Raw genomic sequence first — 20,482 nt, 5'->3', positions numbered from 1 at the left:
AGAGGAGAGCGGCTGCATTCCCTTACCTTAGAAATCAATGTTAGGTCAAAGCTGGCTCACTACAGATCTGACTCGTGCTGACTGCCGGAACACAAAAACACACATGTATGCACAATTGTCTAACCGCACCAGTCAAGACATTTTCTACATTCCCTCTTTGATCCTGGACTTAAACTTAGTTCTAACTATAAACCTTTAAAACAATCTCTAATGAGACAATGTTGATTTTCATCTTCAGCAGACCCTGCTCTAAATTGCATGACTCCAGACACAAACAAGAAATGATAACAATTGATCTACCTTAATTGTATTCTATGTTGATTGAACTACAGCAGCATGAACCAATATCCATGGCTGTTATAAAGTTTGAAAAAACTGTCATCAAAGTCACAGTGGTCAGCAGGAATGTTAGATATACAAGCTAAGCATGCAAATACTGGAGTCTTTAATGTGATTGAAATATGTTACATTATGTAAACTCTGTAAACTCTGTGTAAACTCTGCAACATAAAGTCATCAGTACTGTCTGTACTGTATTCACAGCTTATAATAGCAGCTAGAAAGAAAACTGTCAGTGGATCAAATTATCTTTTTTTTTGAGAGGTTGTGACAGAAAATACACCAAAGTCTCCCTCGGAACTAAATCCTTCTGAACAAAAGTGTCTTCTGCTCTGTTTATGTTCAGCAGTTCATAGTGAACAAAGGGGGAAATCTGTTGAAAGGTGCCATCATACTAAAGCAGGACCTGACCCTACACTGACCTCATGAGGTCTTTCATCCCACAGACAGAGGTAAGAGTTTACATCTAAAAACAGAGAAACTGAGCACATGAACACACAGGATAAACTAAAGGGATAGATTTGTAATGAAGTAATCTGGTCAAATTCAAAATGGCCCAATGCAGACTCAAAGGAATCCATTGATAGGGATTTCAGTCTGTGGTCAAGAGGCATCCGTTTGTTCCTGTGTATCAGCAAAGAGGACAGACAGGCTTTTGTCCGTCAGAATGTGACCTTTATTAGGAGAAACATCTGGTTTTACATCTCATCCACACACAAACACACAGGCATTCCAAAAGCATATACATGACACACACACTGTAGTTCAATTAGTATGGAAAGCAAGCATCAAGTTACACACACACACACACACACTTGAAATTTCCTTAACAAAAAAATCAAACTCAAAGGACAACAGAGAAATCCTGAAGGAATTAAAGAGAACAACATCATCCATTTGTCCTTTAACATCCTCTAAAGAGAAACAGGGAGGTGCAGGGTATAATTAGATTGTGCACACACACAAACATACACACACACAGCCACACGCATAGCCCTGTGTCGACCAGAAGTAGTTAGTGAACTGTAGTGTAAATGCAGACAGAGATTAAAGACACAATATTAAAGGAAGTTCTGCTCTTATGCAAAACTGCAGTTGAAACACTGACATGACAAAAACCTAATTCACTAGCTACACACACACACACACACACACACACACACACACACACACACACACACACACACTAGTAACAGTACATGCCTGTCCATCAGTAACTTGCTCATTGTGTTTGACAAAGTGTGGAAATCACACAACAGAGTGTCTCTGAGTGTGTGTGTGCAATGTGATGGTATGTGGAAGGCATTTCAACTTGCAGCTCTGCAGTGTCAGCCTGATCATTTCCTTCCATCACACACACACACACACACACACACACACACACACACACACACACACACAGTGAGTGGAGCAGACATACAATCCATGTGCAGCATGCTGTTGTGTGTTTGCACAAAGTAAATGTGTGTGTGCAGTTACAGCTCATGTTTGACATACAGAAACCATTTCAACTCACCCTGGCACTGAGTTTGGCTCTGCCTCACTCTTGTTGGAGATCCTCCTACAGCACTCTGTCCATCCTCTCGCAATGTGGAGCTATTGCTGTAGGCTTGCCTGGGCCCGGGGCTGCCCTGTCCTAGAAGTCCAGTCCCTGATCCTGGAGGAGGAGCCGGTCCAGAGGGCCCCTTATCCACTCTGATGCCTCTGTCGTGCTGTCTGGCAGTGGGTCCCAGCTTGGATGAGACTTTCTGTAGGAAGAGCTGACGTTTAGTGACAGCCTCCCAGCCGAGGGGCCCCAGCTCGGAGCTGCGCACCGAAACCATGGTGTTAGCCATTCCCCGCTCAGAGTCAGAAATGTGGATTGGGGGAAGTGAGGGAGGCGGTGAAGGAGCAGAGGGGAGGAGTGAAGGAGAGACTGTGTTAGACAGAGGGGGAGGAGGAAAAGAGAAAGAAGGAGAGGGAGGAGGGAACAATTGGGAGTGTGCTGAAATCACAAGGGGTAAAAAAAAAAAAAAAATTTGCTATTGTGTTGTACATTCCCCCTAAGAATTCCGACCAGGCCAATTTATTCTCTCTCTGTCACCCCCCCCCCCCACCATCCCTCTATAAACACCAGCACACATGGAGTGAGTTTGTGGATGAGGGTCTGGCATCTGTTTCAGTCTTTTCAGAGCAAAAGACTCAATTTATAGAAACTATTGTTGGTGTCTTTGCTCAGCTCTTTGTGCTAATAGAGCAGGCCACAACTCAGGAAAGAGAACAAAAAAAGTTAGAGGACTTCTGCTTTTGTTCAAAAGCTTGGTGCCCTATCTCCTTCACCCCTGGCATCTAAAATCTCAGCGCTGCAGACACAGGACCTGTTGAGAAAAGATTAAACATTTCAGAGGGATCTTGTAGATTATAGGCTCCACGACTCCTCAGCTCAGGCTGAGCCCGTGGATTATTGCAGCATACCAATAGAGACCAAATCATGTGTTGACATGCTAGCTGGCAGCTGGATTGAGTCTGAATGATGCTCTGTGTGGTAACACATGGATGGATGTAGACTGAACATTAATGCATGCTTATAACACCATTCCTGTAAATATCAATAGCAAAGTTAGGGATTAAGAAAGATGATTTAAATCATACGGACATCTCATAGTATTATGGATGGCAACATCCTAAAATAATCAAGGATGGAATAAGCACTGAGGATAATCAGTGTGGAGAACTCAGTAAATTGTTGATCATGGTCGCATGGTGAAAATATGATCATGAATATCTACAGCAGTTATTACACACATTTGTTTCTAACACATAAAGGATACTGTATGTGTGTGTGTGAACCTGTTCTAAACACACCCTGTTTTGATATAACCCCAGAGGCTGTCTATGAGATAATACGCTTGGGCAGGTTTTAAACCTGTCGCTGGATCGTTAAACACATACCATCGACAGAACACACACACACACACACACACACACACACACACACACACACACACACACACACACACACACACACACACACACATCACACACACATTAGACTTTACATAATTGTAACCTACCCACCTCTAGCATGCAAATGTTAATAACAATGTTAAACTCCAGTATGCCTCATTTATCATTAATTATATTTTCCACTTAGCTGCATATCAAGAATTTCAAAATTAAAATGACCTGTGCTCATTCACACTTTGATTTTACTCAAAGTTTTCTCGAGCCTTACACACCCATTAAACCCTGTGACTCCTGAACCAGCAGATCATATCACACTTATAGCACTTATCTGTTTCACAATGGTTATGTTGCATAACCTGTATCTCAAGCAACAGCTGTTTCTGGATCCTTGTTGGCACTGATTAAAAAATGACATAATTTTAGTCCAGCAACTTTGATTAACCACACAGCACCGAAGTAGAAATACTCTGCACACTTGAATATGCTCACAGAACTCACGCTGTTGGGGCGCTGTTTAGCTCAGTTGGTAGAGCGGTCTCATGTGCTGAAGCTCTGCAGCGGATCTGCGTTCGACACCCGGCCTGGGTCCCTTTGCTGCATGTCACTCCCCCTCTCTTTCACCCTGTTTTCTGCCACTCTCTTCAGCTGTACTGTCAATAAAGCCAGAAAGGCCAAAAAAATACTTTATAAAAAAAAAAAGAACTCACCCTGCTAGGATTCCTTGGATTCTCCATCACAGCCTCCTTCATTGAAGCCTTTCCAGCACTCTCCCTCTGGTCCTCCACAAACCCTTCATTAGCGTCTTCACCTGGATGTGAAGTCTCCACACACGCACTTGTTTCATTTTTATCAGGCAGTTCCTGGACCTCCTTCCTAGGAGAGACCAAGGGTCCTTCGTCAAGCACGTCAGATCCGAGAGAGCTGGTCGAAGTGGAGAGTGTTGGACACATGGCAACACTCTTCTTCTCCACCTGAGGTCTGTCACTGGCTGATGTCTTGTGGTTGGTTCTGAGGTTGCTGCTCTTTCCTCTGATTGCTCTCAGTACAACAGCCACTTTGACTGGACCTGCAGGCGGTCTTTGTTTTTTACCCCCATCAGCAGTCTGTCCTCCCTCCTTCCTGGGTACAGCTCTCTTTCTACTGGCTGGAGCAGATTTGTTCTGATGAGTAGAAGAAGAACAAATGTTAGACAGAAGACAGTTGTACATTTATCAGTACATATATTTTCAGTGACTCTACAGTACCTGACTCGGTGTTTCAGGTGGAGGCAGGGTGGATCGTGATCCAACCTTAGCCTTAACATTTTTAAGGTCCACTTTGGAAACTCTCTTTAGCTCCAGACTGGATGTCATGATGGCTGCGGACACAACTGACGCAGCAGTGGCTGATTTTCTTTTTGCTGCTCTGGCTGACTGACTGAAGGAAGGTTTGGGGCCCACTGCACATCTTTCAGCCTCCTCAAGTGGAGGAGATATGACTTTTGTAGCATTATGAGCTGGATTGGTAGGAGGAGGAGATGAGATCTGGGTGGTTTCACGCAGGTCCTCAGGAGCAGGAGGCTGGTGTGTCTGGCTCTCTAACACCGGCTCAGTCCTCTCATCATCGGCCACACTCAGAGCCACAGCCCCCTCTGCCTGAAGCTCAGTAGGCACAGCAGGTTTACCTGAGCTCATGAGGCTGTCACTGGACTGTTTGATTGAGCTCATGAGGATCACGTTGCTCCTCAGCACACCCACTTCAGAGCTCACAGACAGAAACAAAGCCTCCTCTTCATCATCAATGTCATCATCAGCAGGGATTTCGGTTGCATCCGAATCTGGTGTTGAGGCGCCGTGTCTTCTCGCACTACCACTTCCACTGCTGACGTCATGATTGCCATGGCTAGCGTTGTTCGTGGTCAGGGACAAGGCCAGTGTAAGGTTGTCATTGTCGTTCCAAGTGTCCTGGTGGTTTTCACCACTGCTGGCGTCCAGGTAAAGAGACACAGAGTTGTCGTTGGATTCTGTTAGATCTGTTGCTATCTTTCCCACTGAGATGTCATCATTGTCATCGTGTTTTCTTTCCTCCTCTGGAACCCATTTTGAAATGACGATATCTGTCATTTCATCCGTTTTGGTGATCACGGTCGTCATCAGGGTGACCTCAAGCATGTCATAGTCCAGTGGGCTGTCAGTCCGGCCCCCACTGAGGCTGCTCAGACTCCGCAGGGACTCAGGAGAGGACTCCACCAGACAGGAGGAGGAGGAAGAGGAGGAGGAAGAGGAAATTGGGAAAGCATTCCCATTGTGGTCTCCTGCACTGTGAAGAGGAAGTCTCATGGTGGATCCACTTTTCCCCCTGACAGGGAAACCCTTGCTGGGCTCAAGACTCATCTCTGGGTCACTCGCTGTTCTCTGACCTGATGCAAGGGCTTTTACTTGGCCATTGGTTTTCTGAAGATGAACTATTAACAGTACTCTCCAATAGCTTTAATCCTCTTTTTACTCTTTATATTCACATTAAATAGCTTTCAATCCATTCACCATAGACCCGTCTTTGCAGTTTTGGTTTTTCATTAGATGTCTACATCCATCTTTTGATAATATCTCTGGATTGTCATTCCATCCACTTATATATTTTCATTACTGCAAAAAGAATTCAGCAGTTTTACCAGAAGGGCTGTGGGTCATCATGTTCTTGTAAAGCACAGAACTGTAATTTAGACAAATATACATTTCAAGTCCATGAACCATGCATTTCACTTGAAGTCAAGGTTCCATATTTTTAGGTCGCTGCTGTTGAAAATATCTGAAAAACAGCAAGAAGAAGAAAGACACTGTCAAATGAAGACATTTAGGAGAACATTTCAACTCCAGTGCGCAGTTTTATCCTTTTCACAATATCTACAGTATATCTCCTAAGAGATATATCAGCCACAAATGTTGAATCACATTTCTTTTTTAATAAAACAATGATGATTTTAACATAGATTTTTTAGTATTTATTACTTGTATCTAGTTTATTTGTATGCAAGTTTTTCCCTGTTGAGCTGACAGTCTGTTGCTACTGAAACAACCCAGTGTGCACGCTGATGGTCCACAGAGAAGAAATGCTGCCATCTGCAGGCTTAAAATAAGAACTTTGGTGCATAACTGCAACTACAAGTCTGTAACAGTCTTCTGTAGAAGTTTCTGATGAACGGCCTCAGTAATCCTCAGTGAAATGTGTGTGTGTGTGTGTGTGCGTGTGTGTGCGTGGGTGTGTGGTGTATGTGGGTCAGGGACAAAGAGAAGAGGAGCGGCTAAATAAAGGCAATCAGATCGAGAACACTGCTCCATCTCCATTATCCAGTAATGACGACAGGGCCCCTGGGCCACACAGAGAGTTGACTCACTTCCAGGTAGACAGATAGAGAGGACACAGTTGAAGCCTTCTACTACTATAACTTTACTGAAACAGACATCTTAATCAGTCTCATATCAAAACATGTTTTTAGAGGGCAGAGTTACCTGGAACTCCATCCATCTATCTATACACACCCTCATGCCATCAACATTAATACACCTTTGTGTAAGCTTCGGAAGTTAGACACTATTATACCGTTCTGTGTGTGTCTATCAGGGTCCAGAAGAACTGAAGTCACATTTTGAGGCAATAATACTACTACAGTCTTACACAATAGTCAGACTCTCCCCTATTATGTAATTAGTCTACCTTTGCACCAATCCATAATGTTTGAGGAGGGTTGGGACAAATCAGAGAGACAAACCCAGTGACACCATGAGCTCAACTAGTTCAACCATTGGCTTATTTACAGGGTTTACACAGGCAGTACATACAACACAAGGATTTCTCTCATTTATGTACATTAGCAGAGAGTATGATTATGTGACTAGATTACATCTTCTATGAAACAAACAGGCCTGAGACAAACTTGCAGTTCACCAGGTGGGTATCAGATTTATGAGGTCAACTTGACTTCATCAAATATACATCAACACCATCACTCAACACTGACCAACCTAAACAAAGCCTGCTGCGGTGTCAGCTTCACTTCCTGTCTGTCACGGAACAGACAGCCTGAGTCACTGTCACATGATTTTAAACACGACTTGAGTCAATTTGAAACATTTCTCTCATATTTTTGGGGGTTATGTTCCATGCTACAGGCCATGTGGTCAAATTGAAATAATGTATTTACAATGTTATCAGTTAATTGGGAACAAACTAATAAACAAACAAAAAAAAAGTTTAACTGTCAAGAATCTAGGTGTGACTTTTGATTCTACCCTCTCTTTTGATCAGCACATCAAAGAAATTAACAATATCGCCTTCTATTACCTGCGCAATATAGCTAAAATGAGGTCCTTCCTATCCACCGCAGATGCAGAGATCCTGATTCATACGTTTGTTTCGTCTAGGCTGGATTACTGCAATGCCAATAACAGTGACATATGCATTTTGGATAATTGCAGAAAGTAATGTGTGTCAAACAAGTTTATGTTACTGACATGTTTTGTTCATAAAGATTATAGTCACAGATGAAAACCACCTTGTGGTTTTTGAAGCGTGAATTAAATCTCTAGCAGTAATAGGCTAATGTTACACTTTAAACAGAAGACATCACAATCACATGACTGAGCGTCTTAATACAAAATCAATATACAGGTTTTTCTGTAAACTGATCAAGTTTTAAAGTTAGAGTTAGAATAGTTTGCAAGTTATGAGACTCTGTGTTCGCTGTGATGACGTTCAATGTCCCTGACAGTAAGAGCTTTATCATTAAATACTGAGACAATTAATGGTGTATTCTATGTCATAGAACAAAATATGAAAATGTTTTCAGCCTGTGGTAACAACACACCTTATTTCAGACATGAAATCGAAAAAAAACAACAAAAAAACCCCACTGACTTTGTGACGGGGGAATCAGAAGTGCAAAAATGCTAACTGATGGTTCCAGGTTTTAGGATTCTTTACTACACCACTCTGTGGGCAAAATGTTCATATTGATGTACTTTTATAGGGTTTGTTAGAAATGAACAATGATGCCACTACTAATACAGAATCACCAATAGAACAATCAGATTTGTTCCAAGTACATCTTGCTCGTCGTGACAGGCAATCACAGGGAAGTGCAGCAAATCATCCTCCGGAGACAAACTGGCTTTGCCCAACAGTTGCCTACTTCCTGCTCACCAAGCTCCCAATTTTTTTAAATTTCACACCCCAAAAACCTAAAAAAAAATACTGCATATGCAACGAATTCCGCTCACATTTGGTCCTCTGAAAACAGCCCAAAGTACTGATGTTCAAATAGCCTGACTTGCCCAGGTGATGTTGGCAAAATACAGGCAAAACAACTAACTAACAGAGGAGCTTGTGGACTACCACTTCATAACGATAGAGATTAATTATTTCCACTTGAGCTAGTCTGTCCTATCTTTTGAGAAATATTATGTCATTATGTAGCACTTGGAATTGCCATGACCTAGATAAGAACCTTCATCAACATGTTGGTTTATGTTTCTTAAGGGAACATTTTCAGTGTACAGTTCCTCACATACACATGATTCTAGTATAGACTCTATTCTAACACCCAAGCTCAACAATACTCAAACAACATTTCTTTAATCTTGTAGAGAGATTGAAAGAAAAAGACAGAAAGGCACTGAGTGGAAGGCTGTCCTACATTCTTGTCAGGCAGAGTGAGCAGCTCTGACATGAAGCCTCTTCAGCTGAACTGACTTTCTCTGGCTCAAAGCCCTGAACTGCCCTCCACCAACCAAACCTTTCATCCATTCCTGTTAGTCTCACCATCGACACTCAGGGGTCTCACTGTGACTGAGCTTGTGTGTGCATGAGTGTGAAGTGAATAACAGGGCTAATCCACAAGTTTAATGACTATTGTTGAGCAGTTGGACCCTGCTATGCATTAAGACACGCTTGTCAAACAGGTTCTGCCCATAGCTAGATAGAGTGGAAGATGAAAAACATGGAGAGGAAGAGAGTGACAAAAGTGAACACAAGATTAAATAGGCAATACTTAGCAACAACAATAAAAAGGCCTAATACCAGCCAGTCCTTAAAATGGCTCAGTACCATTAACTAGATTAACTCTACACTCATTTTACAATTCCTGGGTCTTTTAATCCATCTTGAAACACTGATTTCCTCAACACTGGGGAAACAACTTTTAATACTCAGTTCCACCAGTTCTGTGTGAGTACACATAAGGATGTGTTAGTTAGTAGTATAAGGACTACCTCCATTTGATTAAACAAATGCAAATACACATAGTGTTCCTAGTAAGCTTTGTAATAATGTTTAGTCAGACATATTTACAAGTGTTACAGGGTGTATATTTCTTTTTTACCAACTCTGTGCTGCAGTTTTGGACATTTTAAATAAGGGAATACGACCTGTAAGAAAGACATTACTTCAGACTATATAATGAGAAAATGTTGGCTCTCCCAGTGGTTAATGTATAGATAAGATCATTTGCATTATTTTTCTTTCACCTCCTTCATTTACCAGTGATATTTACAATCTAACCAAAAAGATTTACCCAAAACACAACAAAGTGCAATACAAACAGTTTAAATAATCAAATAATTCAATTTAATAATTCAATGTTATCAACTGAACCGTGTGGCTCTTCTAGACTAACCCTTTTAACATGGGTCTATTGTTGAACCTGGCCTCCTCCCTCCTCTCTCCTCACCTGTTCCTTGTCTTGTCATTAGTGTCTGTGTATTTAGTCTGTGTCTTCCCTGCACTCCCCTTGCTGTTTTTTAGCTACTTTGTCTTTCGTCCCCTTTTTGCACGGCAACGCGATCAATTGTAGGGCAACATTGAAAAACATTCTACTGTTACTACTACAGACAATTCATACTGTTAAATAACATCCCAGAGAGGCTAAATAACAACATCATAAGGCTACTGTTTCAAAATCAAAGAATACATTTATTAATCAGAGCAAAAAAGCTAGCTTACTTCAGATAGCAGCATTGTTTAATAATCAATAAATAGCTGATTCTACGTGTGTTTATGTTACTCCACTTAAATTTATCAGGGACGTTTGGAAAGTTAACGTTAGACCTGTTCAGGTGTTTTTTACAGGTGTCTTTACTGCTTGTATGTTAAAATGCTATTAGTTTTCCATCCCCTTTGTAACAGGGTAGATGTAAGCCTTTGGTTTATTGTGTCACTCAGTGCATTTACATGACACTCAAGAAAACCGAATTACTGTGTTAGTCCGACTATGATCAGATCTTTAAGATGCATGTATACACCTTAGTCTGACTAAAATCGGACCGGATCGGATTTTTCATAGTCGAATTAAAGCACCCAGATTATTCGATTGATAGTCGCATTAATTCCGCATGTATATGTTCCAGCGGATTGGATCGGATTTTGCATTCAAGATTTTTCCCCGGGGCCGTGAGCTGGAAGGAGACGGATGGCAGCGGCGGCGTCTTTCCTCCGAAATCACCGCAAGAAAGAGCGCTATTGTGCATCTAGTTTGTGTAATTATCATGTACACCATATATGAAGTGTACAAAGATGTAGCTTCGTCTCGCTCTTCGTACGCCATCTTTCTTGAATGCCGAAGCAGCTGGTGACGTAAAGAGGTCAGCCGGAGGTGGCTCTGTTACACTAGTTGAAATGGGTACAGCGCCACCTAGCGTACCAGGGTATGACATGCTGACATATATATATATATGCCCAATAATCCGATTTTCTCACCGGCATGTAAATTCGGATAATTGCAGTTGTCTGGTTGAGCAGCATAGTCGAACTATGGCTGTAATCTGACTAAGCTGTTCATGTAAACGCACTGACAGTTTGTTTGTTAAAGTTTAGATCAGTGTTAAAGTACAGTGAACCCTCTAAGACGCACTGTTGTAATATTACAACGTTACCTTTAGCCATCCTAAAAACCAATCTGTTACATTTTATCTTGTTTTTCACCACATTTACATAGTCATTGGGTCCTATTGTTTAGTCTCACGATGCTATTGGATAGTACATTTGTTTAAAAGTCCCGCCTCATGGCCATGAACTCACACAACCTCTCATGGTTTCCTTCGGACAACATTGCTTTGTTTAGTTGGACTAAATTCATCAGATTCAAGTAAGTAAAATGTCTTTTATATTTTTTTTTGTTGTTATTACAATGTCTAGAACATGTACATATGGAGTTTTTGTAGAATAGATTCATCAAGTTTCATTTAGAGCTTGTTACATATTTGTTGTAATATTACAACGTTGGGTGAGTGTGGTAGTCAAAATAGCAGGCTTGTTGCAATGGGAACAAACAGGTTGTATTTTCTCCACTACACCACTGCCTGAAACAGAGTGATTTTTTATACATGGAAAGTATACATACTACCCTTGGGTTCAAATTTGACTGATTTAAAAGTTTATCTCCAAAAAAATGTAGTTAATTTGATCAGACTGACCTAAAATTCCACAACTTTGTCCACAAAGAGGATATCAACAGACAATTCAGTTCTGAGAAAGCTGAACATTTTCCTGGATGTTTGATGTGGATGTAAGTGGGGGTATGCATGTTTTCCTTTTAGTATGATAATTAGAGGGCATTACAAGCAGTATTGTCATGTCAAGGCAGTATTGTGTGACTTAATGGCTGGTGATTGGGATGCACATTTCTTTTAGCATGATAAGTAGAGAGCATAGGCTAAGCCATTTACATTTACATTTAGGGCATTTAGCAGATGCTTTTGTCCAAAGCGACTTACAATAAGCAGACAGTATTGTCTGCCTGGAAAACATTGGGGAATTCATTACATGGGAACAGCCAGGCAGGTGCGCCTGCCCAACTGTGACCTTGAAGACGAGAAGAGCTTGAAGAAAAAGGGGAGAGGAAGCGATGACGTCAGAGTGGAGGGGAATCACAACATCTGTGCTGTCAAATGGTCTGACAACAAGGCCATCACAGTTGTGTTATCCTTTGCTGGACCTGAACCTGTGCAGAATATTCAACGCTGGGACTAAGCCAGCAGAAGCTACACTGAACTTGAGAGGCCTTACATTGTTGGTGTCAACAACAAGTACATGGGAGTTGTGGATTTGTTGGACTCATTTACAGCCAAATAGAGGTCCCCCATCAAATCCTGTCACAGGTACATGTACATCTTCTGGCACACCATCATCCTCTCTCAAGATCTCTAGCAAAGAGACAATGAACAGGAGACAGTTTCAGGCACAGTCAGCATCCTCTCTCATCCTGGTGAACATGGCGCTCCAAACTCCAAAGAGAGGACGACCATCTTCAGGCCAAGGGAGCCCAGCAACAGTGACATCAGGAAGCTCTCTGACTCCTCAGAAGAGACCATCCAAGAGAAGTGCACACCTCCCATTGGATGTACGCAAGGACCTAGTTGCACATATCCCAGTGAAGACAGGGAGAGGAAGCTGCAGACACTGCACTAAAGGATACACTAACATGCAATGCAGCAAGTGTGATGTTCACCTTCGCTTTTCAGAGGACAACAACTGTTTTTGGGACTTATACTATGAATGAAAGTCAGCCATGAAAAGGAAAAAAGGAATGAAGAAGTCACTAGAAGCTATTTAATATTTTTTTTTTTTTTAAATTCTTCATAAAAATATGAATGTGTGATTATTATTAATGTTATATACCTTTATGGGGCTAAGTAAGCAATCAACTCTGCAAATGAATCCTTAGTTGTTCTGAATTGTTGTTCAGAGAACATGAGTACACATACAAAAATTCTGCTCCCACCTAAGCCCAACGTTGCAATATTACAACATTTCTCTAAAAACGTACATAAACATTTTTTTTTTCAAAAACTCTTTCATTTCTGCATCAGAGGCCTCCTACAACAACATCTGAAGGGTCAAAAAATTTTTTTTTTAGGTTTTTCTATATTTGGGTCTTACAGGGTTAAAGTGTATTACTGTTAATACTCCACACCTTAGCTTTCCCATATCATTCATAGGCAAAATATACAATGCACTTGCACTTTGGTTACACTTGCTTTTCAATGACAAAGTTGAATGAATCTAATCACATTTTCATTATTAGTCTGTATTAGTCTTATGTATGGCACACACCAATCTGTTTTTTGTTTTTTTTTTATTATTAAAATGTAACATCCAGTGGTCACATATACTTCTCTTCTCTCTTCAGATGCACTTTTAACACATTTCAGCACCACCAGCCCAGTGACACAGCATCAGGACTAAAGGCACCAACAGACCTGCTGACTTGACATCTCTTCTAACTGACAAAGTGAGATGAGAGTTAGTTCACTGAGGACCATTTCAAATAAAAAAAACAGTTACACATTTCCCAAAAACAAAGATGGAGAGGGTCAACATGACTTCTGTAACAGAGTCTTAGTCAATGCTGAAAAAATCAAAAGAAGCTGGCTGATTTACTCAAACAGAAATGATAGCTTGCACTGCTTCTGCTGCTAAATGTTTTCTCCAAAAGAATACAGACTTAATAAGGAAGGACTAAATGACTGGACAAATGCAAGCCACTTGCTGAAGGTTCATGAGGATAGCCAGGAGCACAATACCAACATGGCAACAAGGAAGGAGTTGGAGGTCGTTTTGCAAAGTGAGAGACGGCACTCTGAGGCTGAGAGATAATATGTTTGTACAATGCCTTATTTATATTGTATTTTTATCACTTGTTTCTTTCCTCAGTTTTTATTTGGTGTGATATTTTTGACTTAAGAGAAATAAAATCTTGAATACATGCATGCAGTTTCTGTGTGAGTGTATGAAAATTGATTGTGAAATTGACTGCTATGCAAGGGGGTGCCACCTAAGTTTTTGCCTAGGGCACCAAATTACTCAGGACCGGCACTGCCTGCTGGTATCAGGTATCAACATTATCATCTGATCTTTGTAAATGAAAACTAATAAGAAGAGTTCTTGAATCAAAATGATCTCACTCAGACATTTGTTTTTACATGGGAGGACTTGGCAAAAAGTAGGGAGGCACATAGAAACAGCTGTTTGCCTCTCTCTCTCTCAAATTCAAAGGGGCTTAATTGGCATTAAAGTTTTAACAAAAATATTGCCAAAGCATCATGTCAAAACTTTTGGACATTAACAAGAACTTCACATAAACATATACACAACATCAAGATTGATTTACAACAATTTAGATTTACATTAATTGTATATACAGTATCCCGTGCATGTGTGTCAGTCAGTCACTGTCCCTCAGGTTGTGGCATGTTGATATATATTTGGCAGCAAGATAGGCCCCGTCTCCTTCTCCCAGGAGTATTTTTAATTTTGATTGGTCATTCAGCTCTCTTTTTTCAAAATACATGTTTCTTGTTTCATAGATTTTTTCATATTTTAGGAGAAAGTGCATCTCTAGCCATTTTTAAACAGGGCAGCAAGCCGCAAATTTGTCTGTCCTTTTGGCGGCTATGTCCACGGTTTTAGACAGAGGGTGGCAAATTGGGGGTCCCCTACGTGAGATGGGCGGAGGTGTTGACGTGCACTGTTGTGCGACCCACAGCCAGGAAGTCACGTCACGTCGCGTCGCGTCGCATCGCGTCGCGTCACGTCGCGTCACATGTTTACGCCTACCCCAGTTGCAGCGTTTGGAAAAGGAGGAATATGCCTCCATTTTAGAAAGATGAGGCGGCACATTGCTGCCCTTACTTTGGAGCAAATGTGCCACCTTTTCTATCTAAAAAGGGCTTCTGTCTCAACCTCACCTGTCGAACAGTGACCACATGTTCTGTTTTCTTTTGGTTGCCATGATTTTTTGTGTCTTCCTGTTTGGATTGTCAGTCTATGGTCACTGAGCCTGTACCTGGTCACGATCTGCCTCGGCTTTCTATCTCTGACAGTAGAGAGATATTCTGCTAATTCATAATCTCTTTTTAGGGCTTGATAACATTCTAATCTACTTTGGCATTTAGTTTCTTCTTTCCAATGTTCCAGATAGGTTTCTTTACACTGTGTTATAATTTGCTTTACTCTGATTGGTGTTTGGAGAGCAGTGTTGTTGTGAGGCTGGTGAGACTGTGTCTGAGAGGGGGCAGTTAGCCTCAGTACCAACTGACATTGGGGGCTCTTTTCTGGGCTCAGCTCTTGAGTTTGGAGAGCTTTGGAGTAAAGAGTGTCTTGGGGGGTGGATTTCAGGTGGTTGAAAAAGTTGAGTGTTCTCTTTTGAATGTTAATTATCAGTGGGTATCTGCCCAATTCTGCTCTACATACATGCCGCGGGAGACCGGAGGAGAGAGTTGGAGACTGGTGGAGTAGGCACGGCGGGATTGTGAATGGACAGGAGATGGCAGAAGGGTGACGGATCAGGAAATGAGTTAGGAATGGAGCAAGGTGGCGGGAGAAATGAAAGTTGGAGTGAAGTGAAAATGGGGAAAGCCAGGCGAAAACGCAAGAAAGTGGGGCAGAAAGGAAAGAGCTCAATGTCAGAAGAGACAGATAATGAGCAAGCGCGAGGGGAGGAGGAAGAGCATAAGGTTATCATCAGACTGGAGCAAGAAGGTGCTTCATTCGGTGAGTGGAACCAGGTTCTCCTTACCAAGGGGATAAACAGTCTAGTGGGAGAGGTAAAGAGTGCGCAAGTTCTGCGCAGTGGAGCACTGTTGATTTTTTGCAGAAACAGCGCACAACTAGGGAAAGTGATTAGACTGAATAAGATCGAGGGGAAGAGAGTTAAAGCAACTATAGCTACTGGTGGGGTTCTCACTTGAGGAGTGATTTTTGGGATTCCCCTTAGAGTGTCCACTTAACAGATAAAAGAAAATGTGAAAGGTGCAAGAGTGAGGGAAGTCAGACGCTTTCAAACTACTCATGAGGGCCAAAAATGTGACAGTCTGTCAGTGTTGCTTACATGTTATGAGGATCGAGTCCCTGATAAAGTGTTTATCGGATATATGAGCTATGATGCGAGGCTCTATGTTCCTCCGCCGCTGAGGTGCTTCAAATGTCAGAAATATTGGCATGTAGCAGCAGTATGCAAGGGCAAACAAAGGTGTGGGAGGTTTGCAGGGGAGCATGAGAATGGGAAATGTGAAAGAGGAGTTAAACTCAAGTGCTGCAACTGTGGAGGGGAGCATACTTCTGCATATAGATGGTGTGAAGTCAGTAAGAGAGCAGAAGAGGTGCAGCGAGTGGAAACAGGGGGTCACATATGCAGAAGCGGTCAGAAAGGTGGGGATGCAGCCAAACAGCAGTAGTATTAAGATGGCAGACATGCATGAAATGAGAGCATGTGAGGGATGTAGAAGAGTTAAAGAGGACACACTGATTGTGGAGAAAAGGCAGTTTATAATGTTCATGGTTGATGTAATTAACTGTACTGCGCAAACAGACAAGAAAACAGAAACAATCAAAATAATAGTGAAAGCAGCAGAGAAAGATCTGGGAGTTGAGGCCATTGGGTGGGAGGAAGTGGAGGAAGTGTTGAAAGGAGGCTCACCCAGTTCGCAGACACTGTCACAGTCATTATTATGGGGTGGTGGATCATCATGGTCACAAGTATATTGCAGTGGAATGCAAGAAGTCTTATAGCTAATGGACAAGAGCTTAAGAAGTTTATCTCAGATTTACAGGATAAACCCAATATAATTTGTGTGCAAGAAACATAGTTGAGAGCGCAAAGGGATTTCATAATACAAGGATACATGGCTGTAAGGAATGACAGGAAGATGGGGAAAGGTTGTGGGGTGGCTATTTTTGTTGGAAACAAAGGTTCAGTACTGTTCAATCAGGAAGAGAATGTGAGTCCATAACAATAAAGATTTGGACGGGCAAAATATGAGCTAGCAATAATTAGTGTGAATGCTGAAGACATTCACACTATTGTTCTTCTGGAATTTAGTAATATCATTCCAGATTCCGTTTAGCTTGCTTCTTCTCCTACAAATGTTGAGCTATTGAAACGTTTCAACCATCAAAAGGTTCAGCTATTTAAGGACATTCAAATTTCATTCTGCTATAACTTCAGCATAAGTTCAGCTCTAGAAACCATTCAACTATTAAAATGTTCAGCTTTTTAACCGTCCAGCTTTTTCAGAAATTTAGCTTTTCCCCCCAAATTTAACATTGAATCAAATGGGAAAATCTTCAAATCCTCTACAAAACTCATCGCCTTTCAACTTCTTCTTGTCCCTCATGCTTCAAGAGAGAGACACCACCACTCTAAATGAGTCACAAGACCTTGAACTATTGGGGATGTATTCAGTTTTTAAAAATCTTGTACAGTTTTGAAATAATCACAGTTTTAGTTTTAAGGGGTTTAGCCCGTCATTTTGTAATGGGTGTGTATTGCGTCAGCTAGAGTGCGTGACATCATGGCTTGAGTGGGGAGCAGCTTCAAAACCTGGGGAAAAAAATCGCTTCAGCTTGATTTTGATCACACATCTTTTACTTGTGTGACGGCCATGCCTCTGGTGCTGTTGGTGTGTTTGATATTCCTTGTGTTGCAGATGCCCGGCAGGAGGGGTTCAGGCGTCGTTAGGTGCTGGGAACACCTGGGCCCGGTGTTCCCAGTACTATAAGAACACACCGCACTAGGCTCTGCGAGACAGAGGGAGGACAAGGGAGAAATCCTGCTCTCTGCTCTCCATGCTCTTTATTGTTTTGTTTTCACATTGATAAATGGGCTTTTTGAGTTAGTTTCAATAAATTATGATTTACTTGCTTTAACTTCTAGTGTTGTCTCCTATTATTTGTCATGGTTTTGAGCTGGCCGTGACAAATTGGGGGCTCGTCGAAGTTTTGGTTAGGTGTTTTCTTTGTGAACATTTAATCACCTGTTCTCTTTTGTGTTGAAGGCCTTCAGGTGCACTTGATTGCTGGGGTTTCTCAGGCAGTGTTGCAGGGCTTGAGAGTTAACACCTGGGTGAGTGATTGGCCTTTGTCTCTTTGAACATGCAGAAGAGCATGATGTGAGTTGGATTTGGAGACCCGTTTGTCCAAAGGAGGGTGAGTACTGACATGCTGGTGTGTAATTTTGTTGGAGCTAAAGCTGATTTCCCCTGGTAGGCATAGCAGTATTGTTCCTTTGAGCTTTGCTGAATTTGTTGTTGTTTTGTAGTGTTGGGGTGAACGCGGTTAGAGACTTTGTCTCGGGAGCATGTCCATGGCTGTGGGGGGGTTGCCAGATTCTGGTCGCTTCTTCTGGTCAGTGGTCTTAAGTGCATAAATACCCGCTGCAATTAACCACATGAAGACTAGGGATGAGTTACTTTAGTTTTGGTTAGGCAGATAGAGGGGACACTCCTGTTTGCTTTTTGTTACAACCAGTGTGTTGCTTGTTCTCCTTTGGGGCTAAAATGGCTCTAGTTGAAGGTTTTTTTGAGACTCCATCAGAGGGTTTTTTGGATGGCTGCACAAAAGAGCAATTATTAAAAATTGCAGACCATTACAAGGTTGAAATCAGTGACAAAAGACTCAAGGATACAGTTAAGTCAATTTTAAAGGCTAACTTGTATGAAATGGAGATTTTGCCTGATAAAATAGGAGATGTTGCTGAGACTGCTGGTTCGTCTTCAGAGATGGCTCAGAGTACTGCTTTGTCCTTTGAACAGCAGAAGGAGCTGCTGCTGTTACAAATGGAGCATGAGAGGTTAAAGCATAAAGTGGAAGTTGAGAAGTCAGAGAAAAGGAGGTCTGAGGTTGACCAAGAATTGGCTTTGGAGAAATTGAGGTGTGATGCTGCCACAGAGCAAGCCAGGATCAAGTTGGAACATGAGAAGTTAAGTTTGTTCAGAGAGGGTAAGTTGAACATGGAAGCTGGTCAAGGGCTAGCTGAAGATGTTTCTTCAGGTGTTCGCTCCTCTTATTCACATTTTGATCTGGTTGGTAACCTGCGTCTTGTTCCAAAGTTCAATGAAAGGGATCCTGAGACATTTTTTTCTTTGTTTGAAAGAGTGGCTGATGCTAGGGGCTGGCCTGATGTTGATCGCACAACCATGTTGCAGTGTGTGTTGACTGGGAAGGCACAGGAGGCATACTCGGCTTTGTCTGTGACTAACAGTTTGTGCTATGATTCAGTAAAAGCTGCTGTTCTTAAAGCCTATGAGATGGTTCCTGAGGCTTATCGCCAGCGATTTAGGAAGGGTAAAAAGGAGGATAAACAGTCCTACCTGGAGTTTTCACGTGATATAGTGAATGCTTTTAATCGCTGGAAAACGGCCTCTGGAGTTAAAACATTTGAAGATTTGTGTGATCTTTTGCTTTTGGAACAATTCAAAAATGCTGTTCCTAACCGAATTGCCACGTATGTAACAGAACAACAGGTGAAAACAGTTGGTGAGGCAGCTGCATTAGCAGATCAATATGATTTGACACACAACAGTGGTTGGGGAAGTGCGCGTGGTGCTGGTGGCTTTAGGGATAGTGCTACTGGTCAGGTTTTGTTTTCTGCAGGAGCAGCCAAGCCTGAGGTAGGGGCAAGGATGTCTGGTTGGAATGACATGGAAAAGGTATGTCACTTCTGTCATAAAAAAGGGCATGTGAAAGCAGACTGCTATGCTCTACAGAAAAGAAACAAGCAAATGAGTGTGAAGCCCGCTGCATTTGCTGCTTCAGCGATGTGTGTTTCAGACATGCCTGACGTACATAAGGAGGTTCCTGTTGATGTCGCTTATTTGCCTTTTGTATCAAGCGGATATGTTTCCCTGTCTGGATCCAGTGAGAAGGTCCCTGTTACAATTCTAAGAGACACTGGTGCATTGGATTCATTCATCCTGGCGTCTGTTCTCCCTTTTTCAGGGGAGACTGATACTGGAGATTCAGTGTTAGTTCTGGGAATGGGATTGGTTGTTTTGTCTGCTCCACTTCACAGACTCAATCTTTTTTCAGACTTAGTGCAGGGGGAGGTGACCATTGGGGTGCGCCCGGCTTTGCCAGTGAAGGGAGTCCATATCATTCTTGGGAATGGGCTGGCTGGTGGACGTGTGTGGCCTAATGTTCCTCCACTTCCAGTGGTTAATCCAGTCTCTACTAGTGATGGTCCAGATGAATGTGAGCGCACGTTTCCAGACGTGTTTCCAGCATGTGTAGTGACACGTGCTGGTGCTCGTGCTGGTGGTGATTCTGACAAAGTAAGTGTGATGGAGGCACCTTGTATGAACTTGTCTGACTTTCCATTGTCTGTTTCGCGTGCAGAGTTGGTGGCAGAGCAGCAGTCAGATCCTTCCATTAGGGAGCTGTGGGAGGTCGC

General features: G+C 42.1%; 1 protein-coding gene across 5 annotated transcripts in view; it reads right to left on the bottom strand.

Annotated features, from left to right (window-relative positions):
• LOC115588334 (polycystic kidney disease protein 1-like 3) overlaps nucleotides 1-20,482 on the bottom strand; it is a 112,000-nt gene that overhangs the window by 23,817 nt on the left and 67,701 nt on the right. For all 5 annotated transcript variants that reach the window (XM_030430617.1, XM_030431346.1, XM_030429868.1 and 2 more), the window contains 3 exons: nucleotides 4,530-6,072; nucleotides 3,993-4,445; nucleotides 1,856-2,087 (listed from right to left, as the gene is read on the bottom strand). In XM_030430617.1, coding sequence (XP_030286477.1) covers nucleotides 1,856-2,087; nucleotides 3,993-4,445; nucleotides 4,530-5,657 — 1,813 coding nt within the window. In that variant the 5' untranslated portion in view covers nucleotides 5,658-6,072. The remainder of the gene's footprint in view (nucleotides 1-1,855; nucleotides 2,088-3,992; nucleotides 4,446-4,529; nucleotides 6,073-20,482) is intronic.

This window comes from Sparus aurata, chromosome 1 (genome assembly GCF_900880675.1).
Source record: "Sparus aurata chromosome 1, fSpaAur1.1, whole genome shotgun sequence".
NCBI classification, from domain to species: domain Eukaryota; kingdom Metazoa; phylum Chordata; class Actinopteri; order Spariformes; family Sparidae; genus Sparus; species Sparus aurata.
The sequence above is the reverse complement of the archived record's forward strand: the minus strand, read 5'-3'. Positions and strand labels throughout refer to the sequence as shown.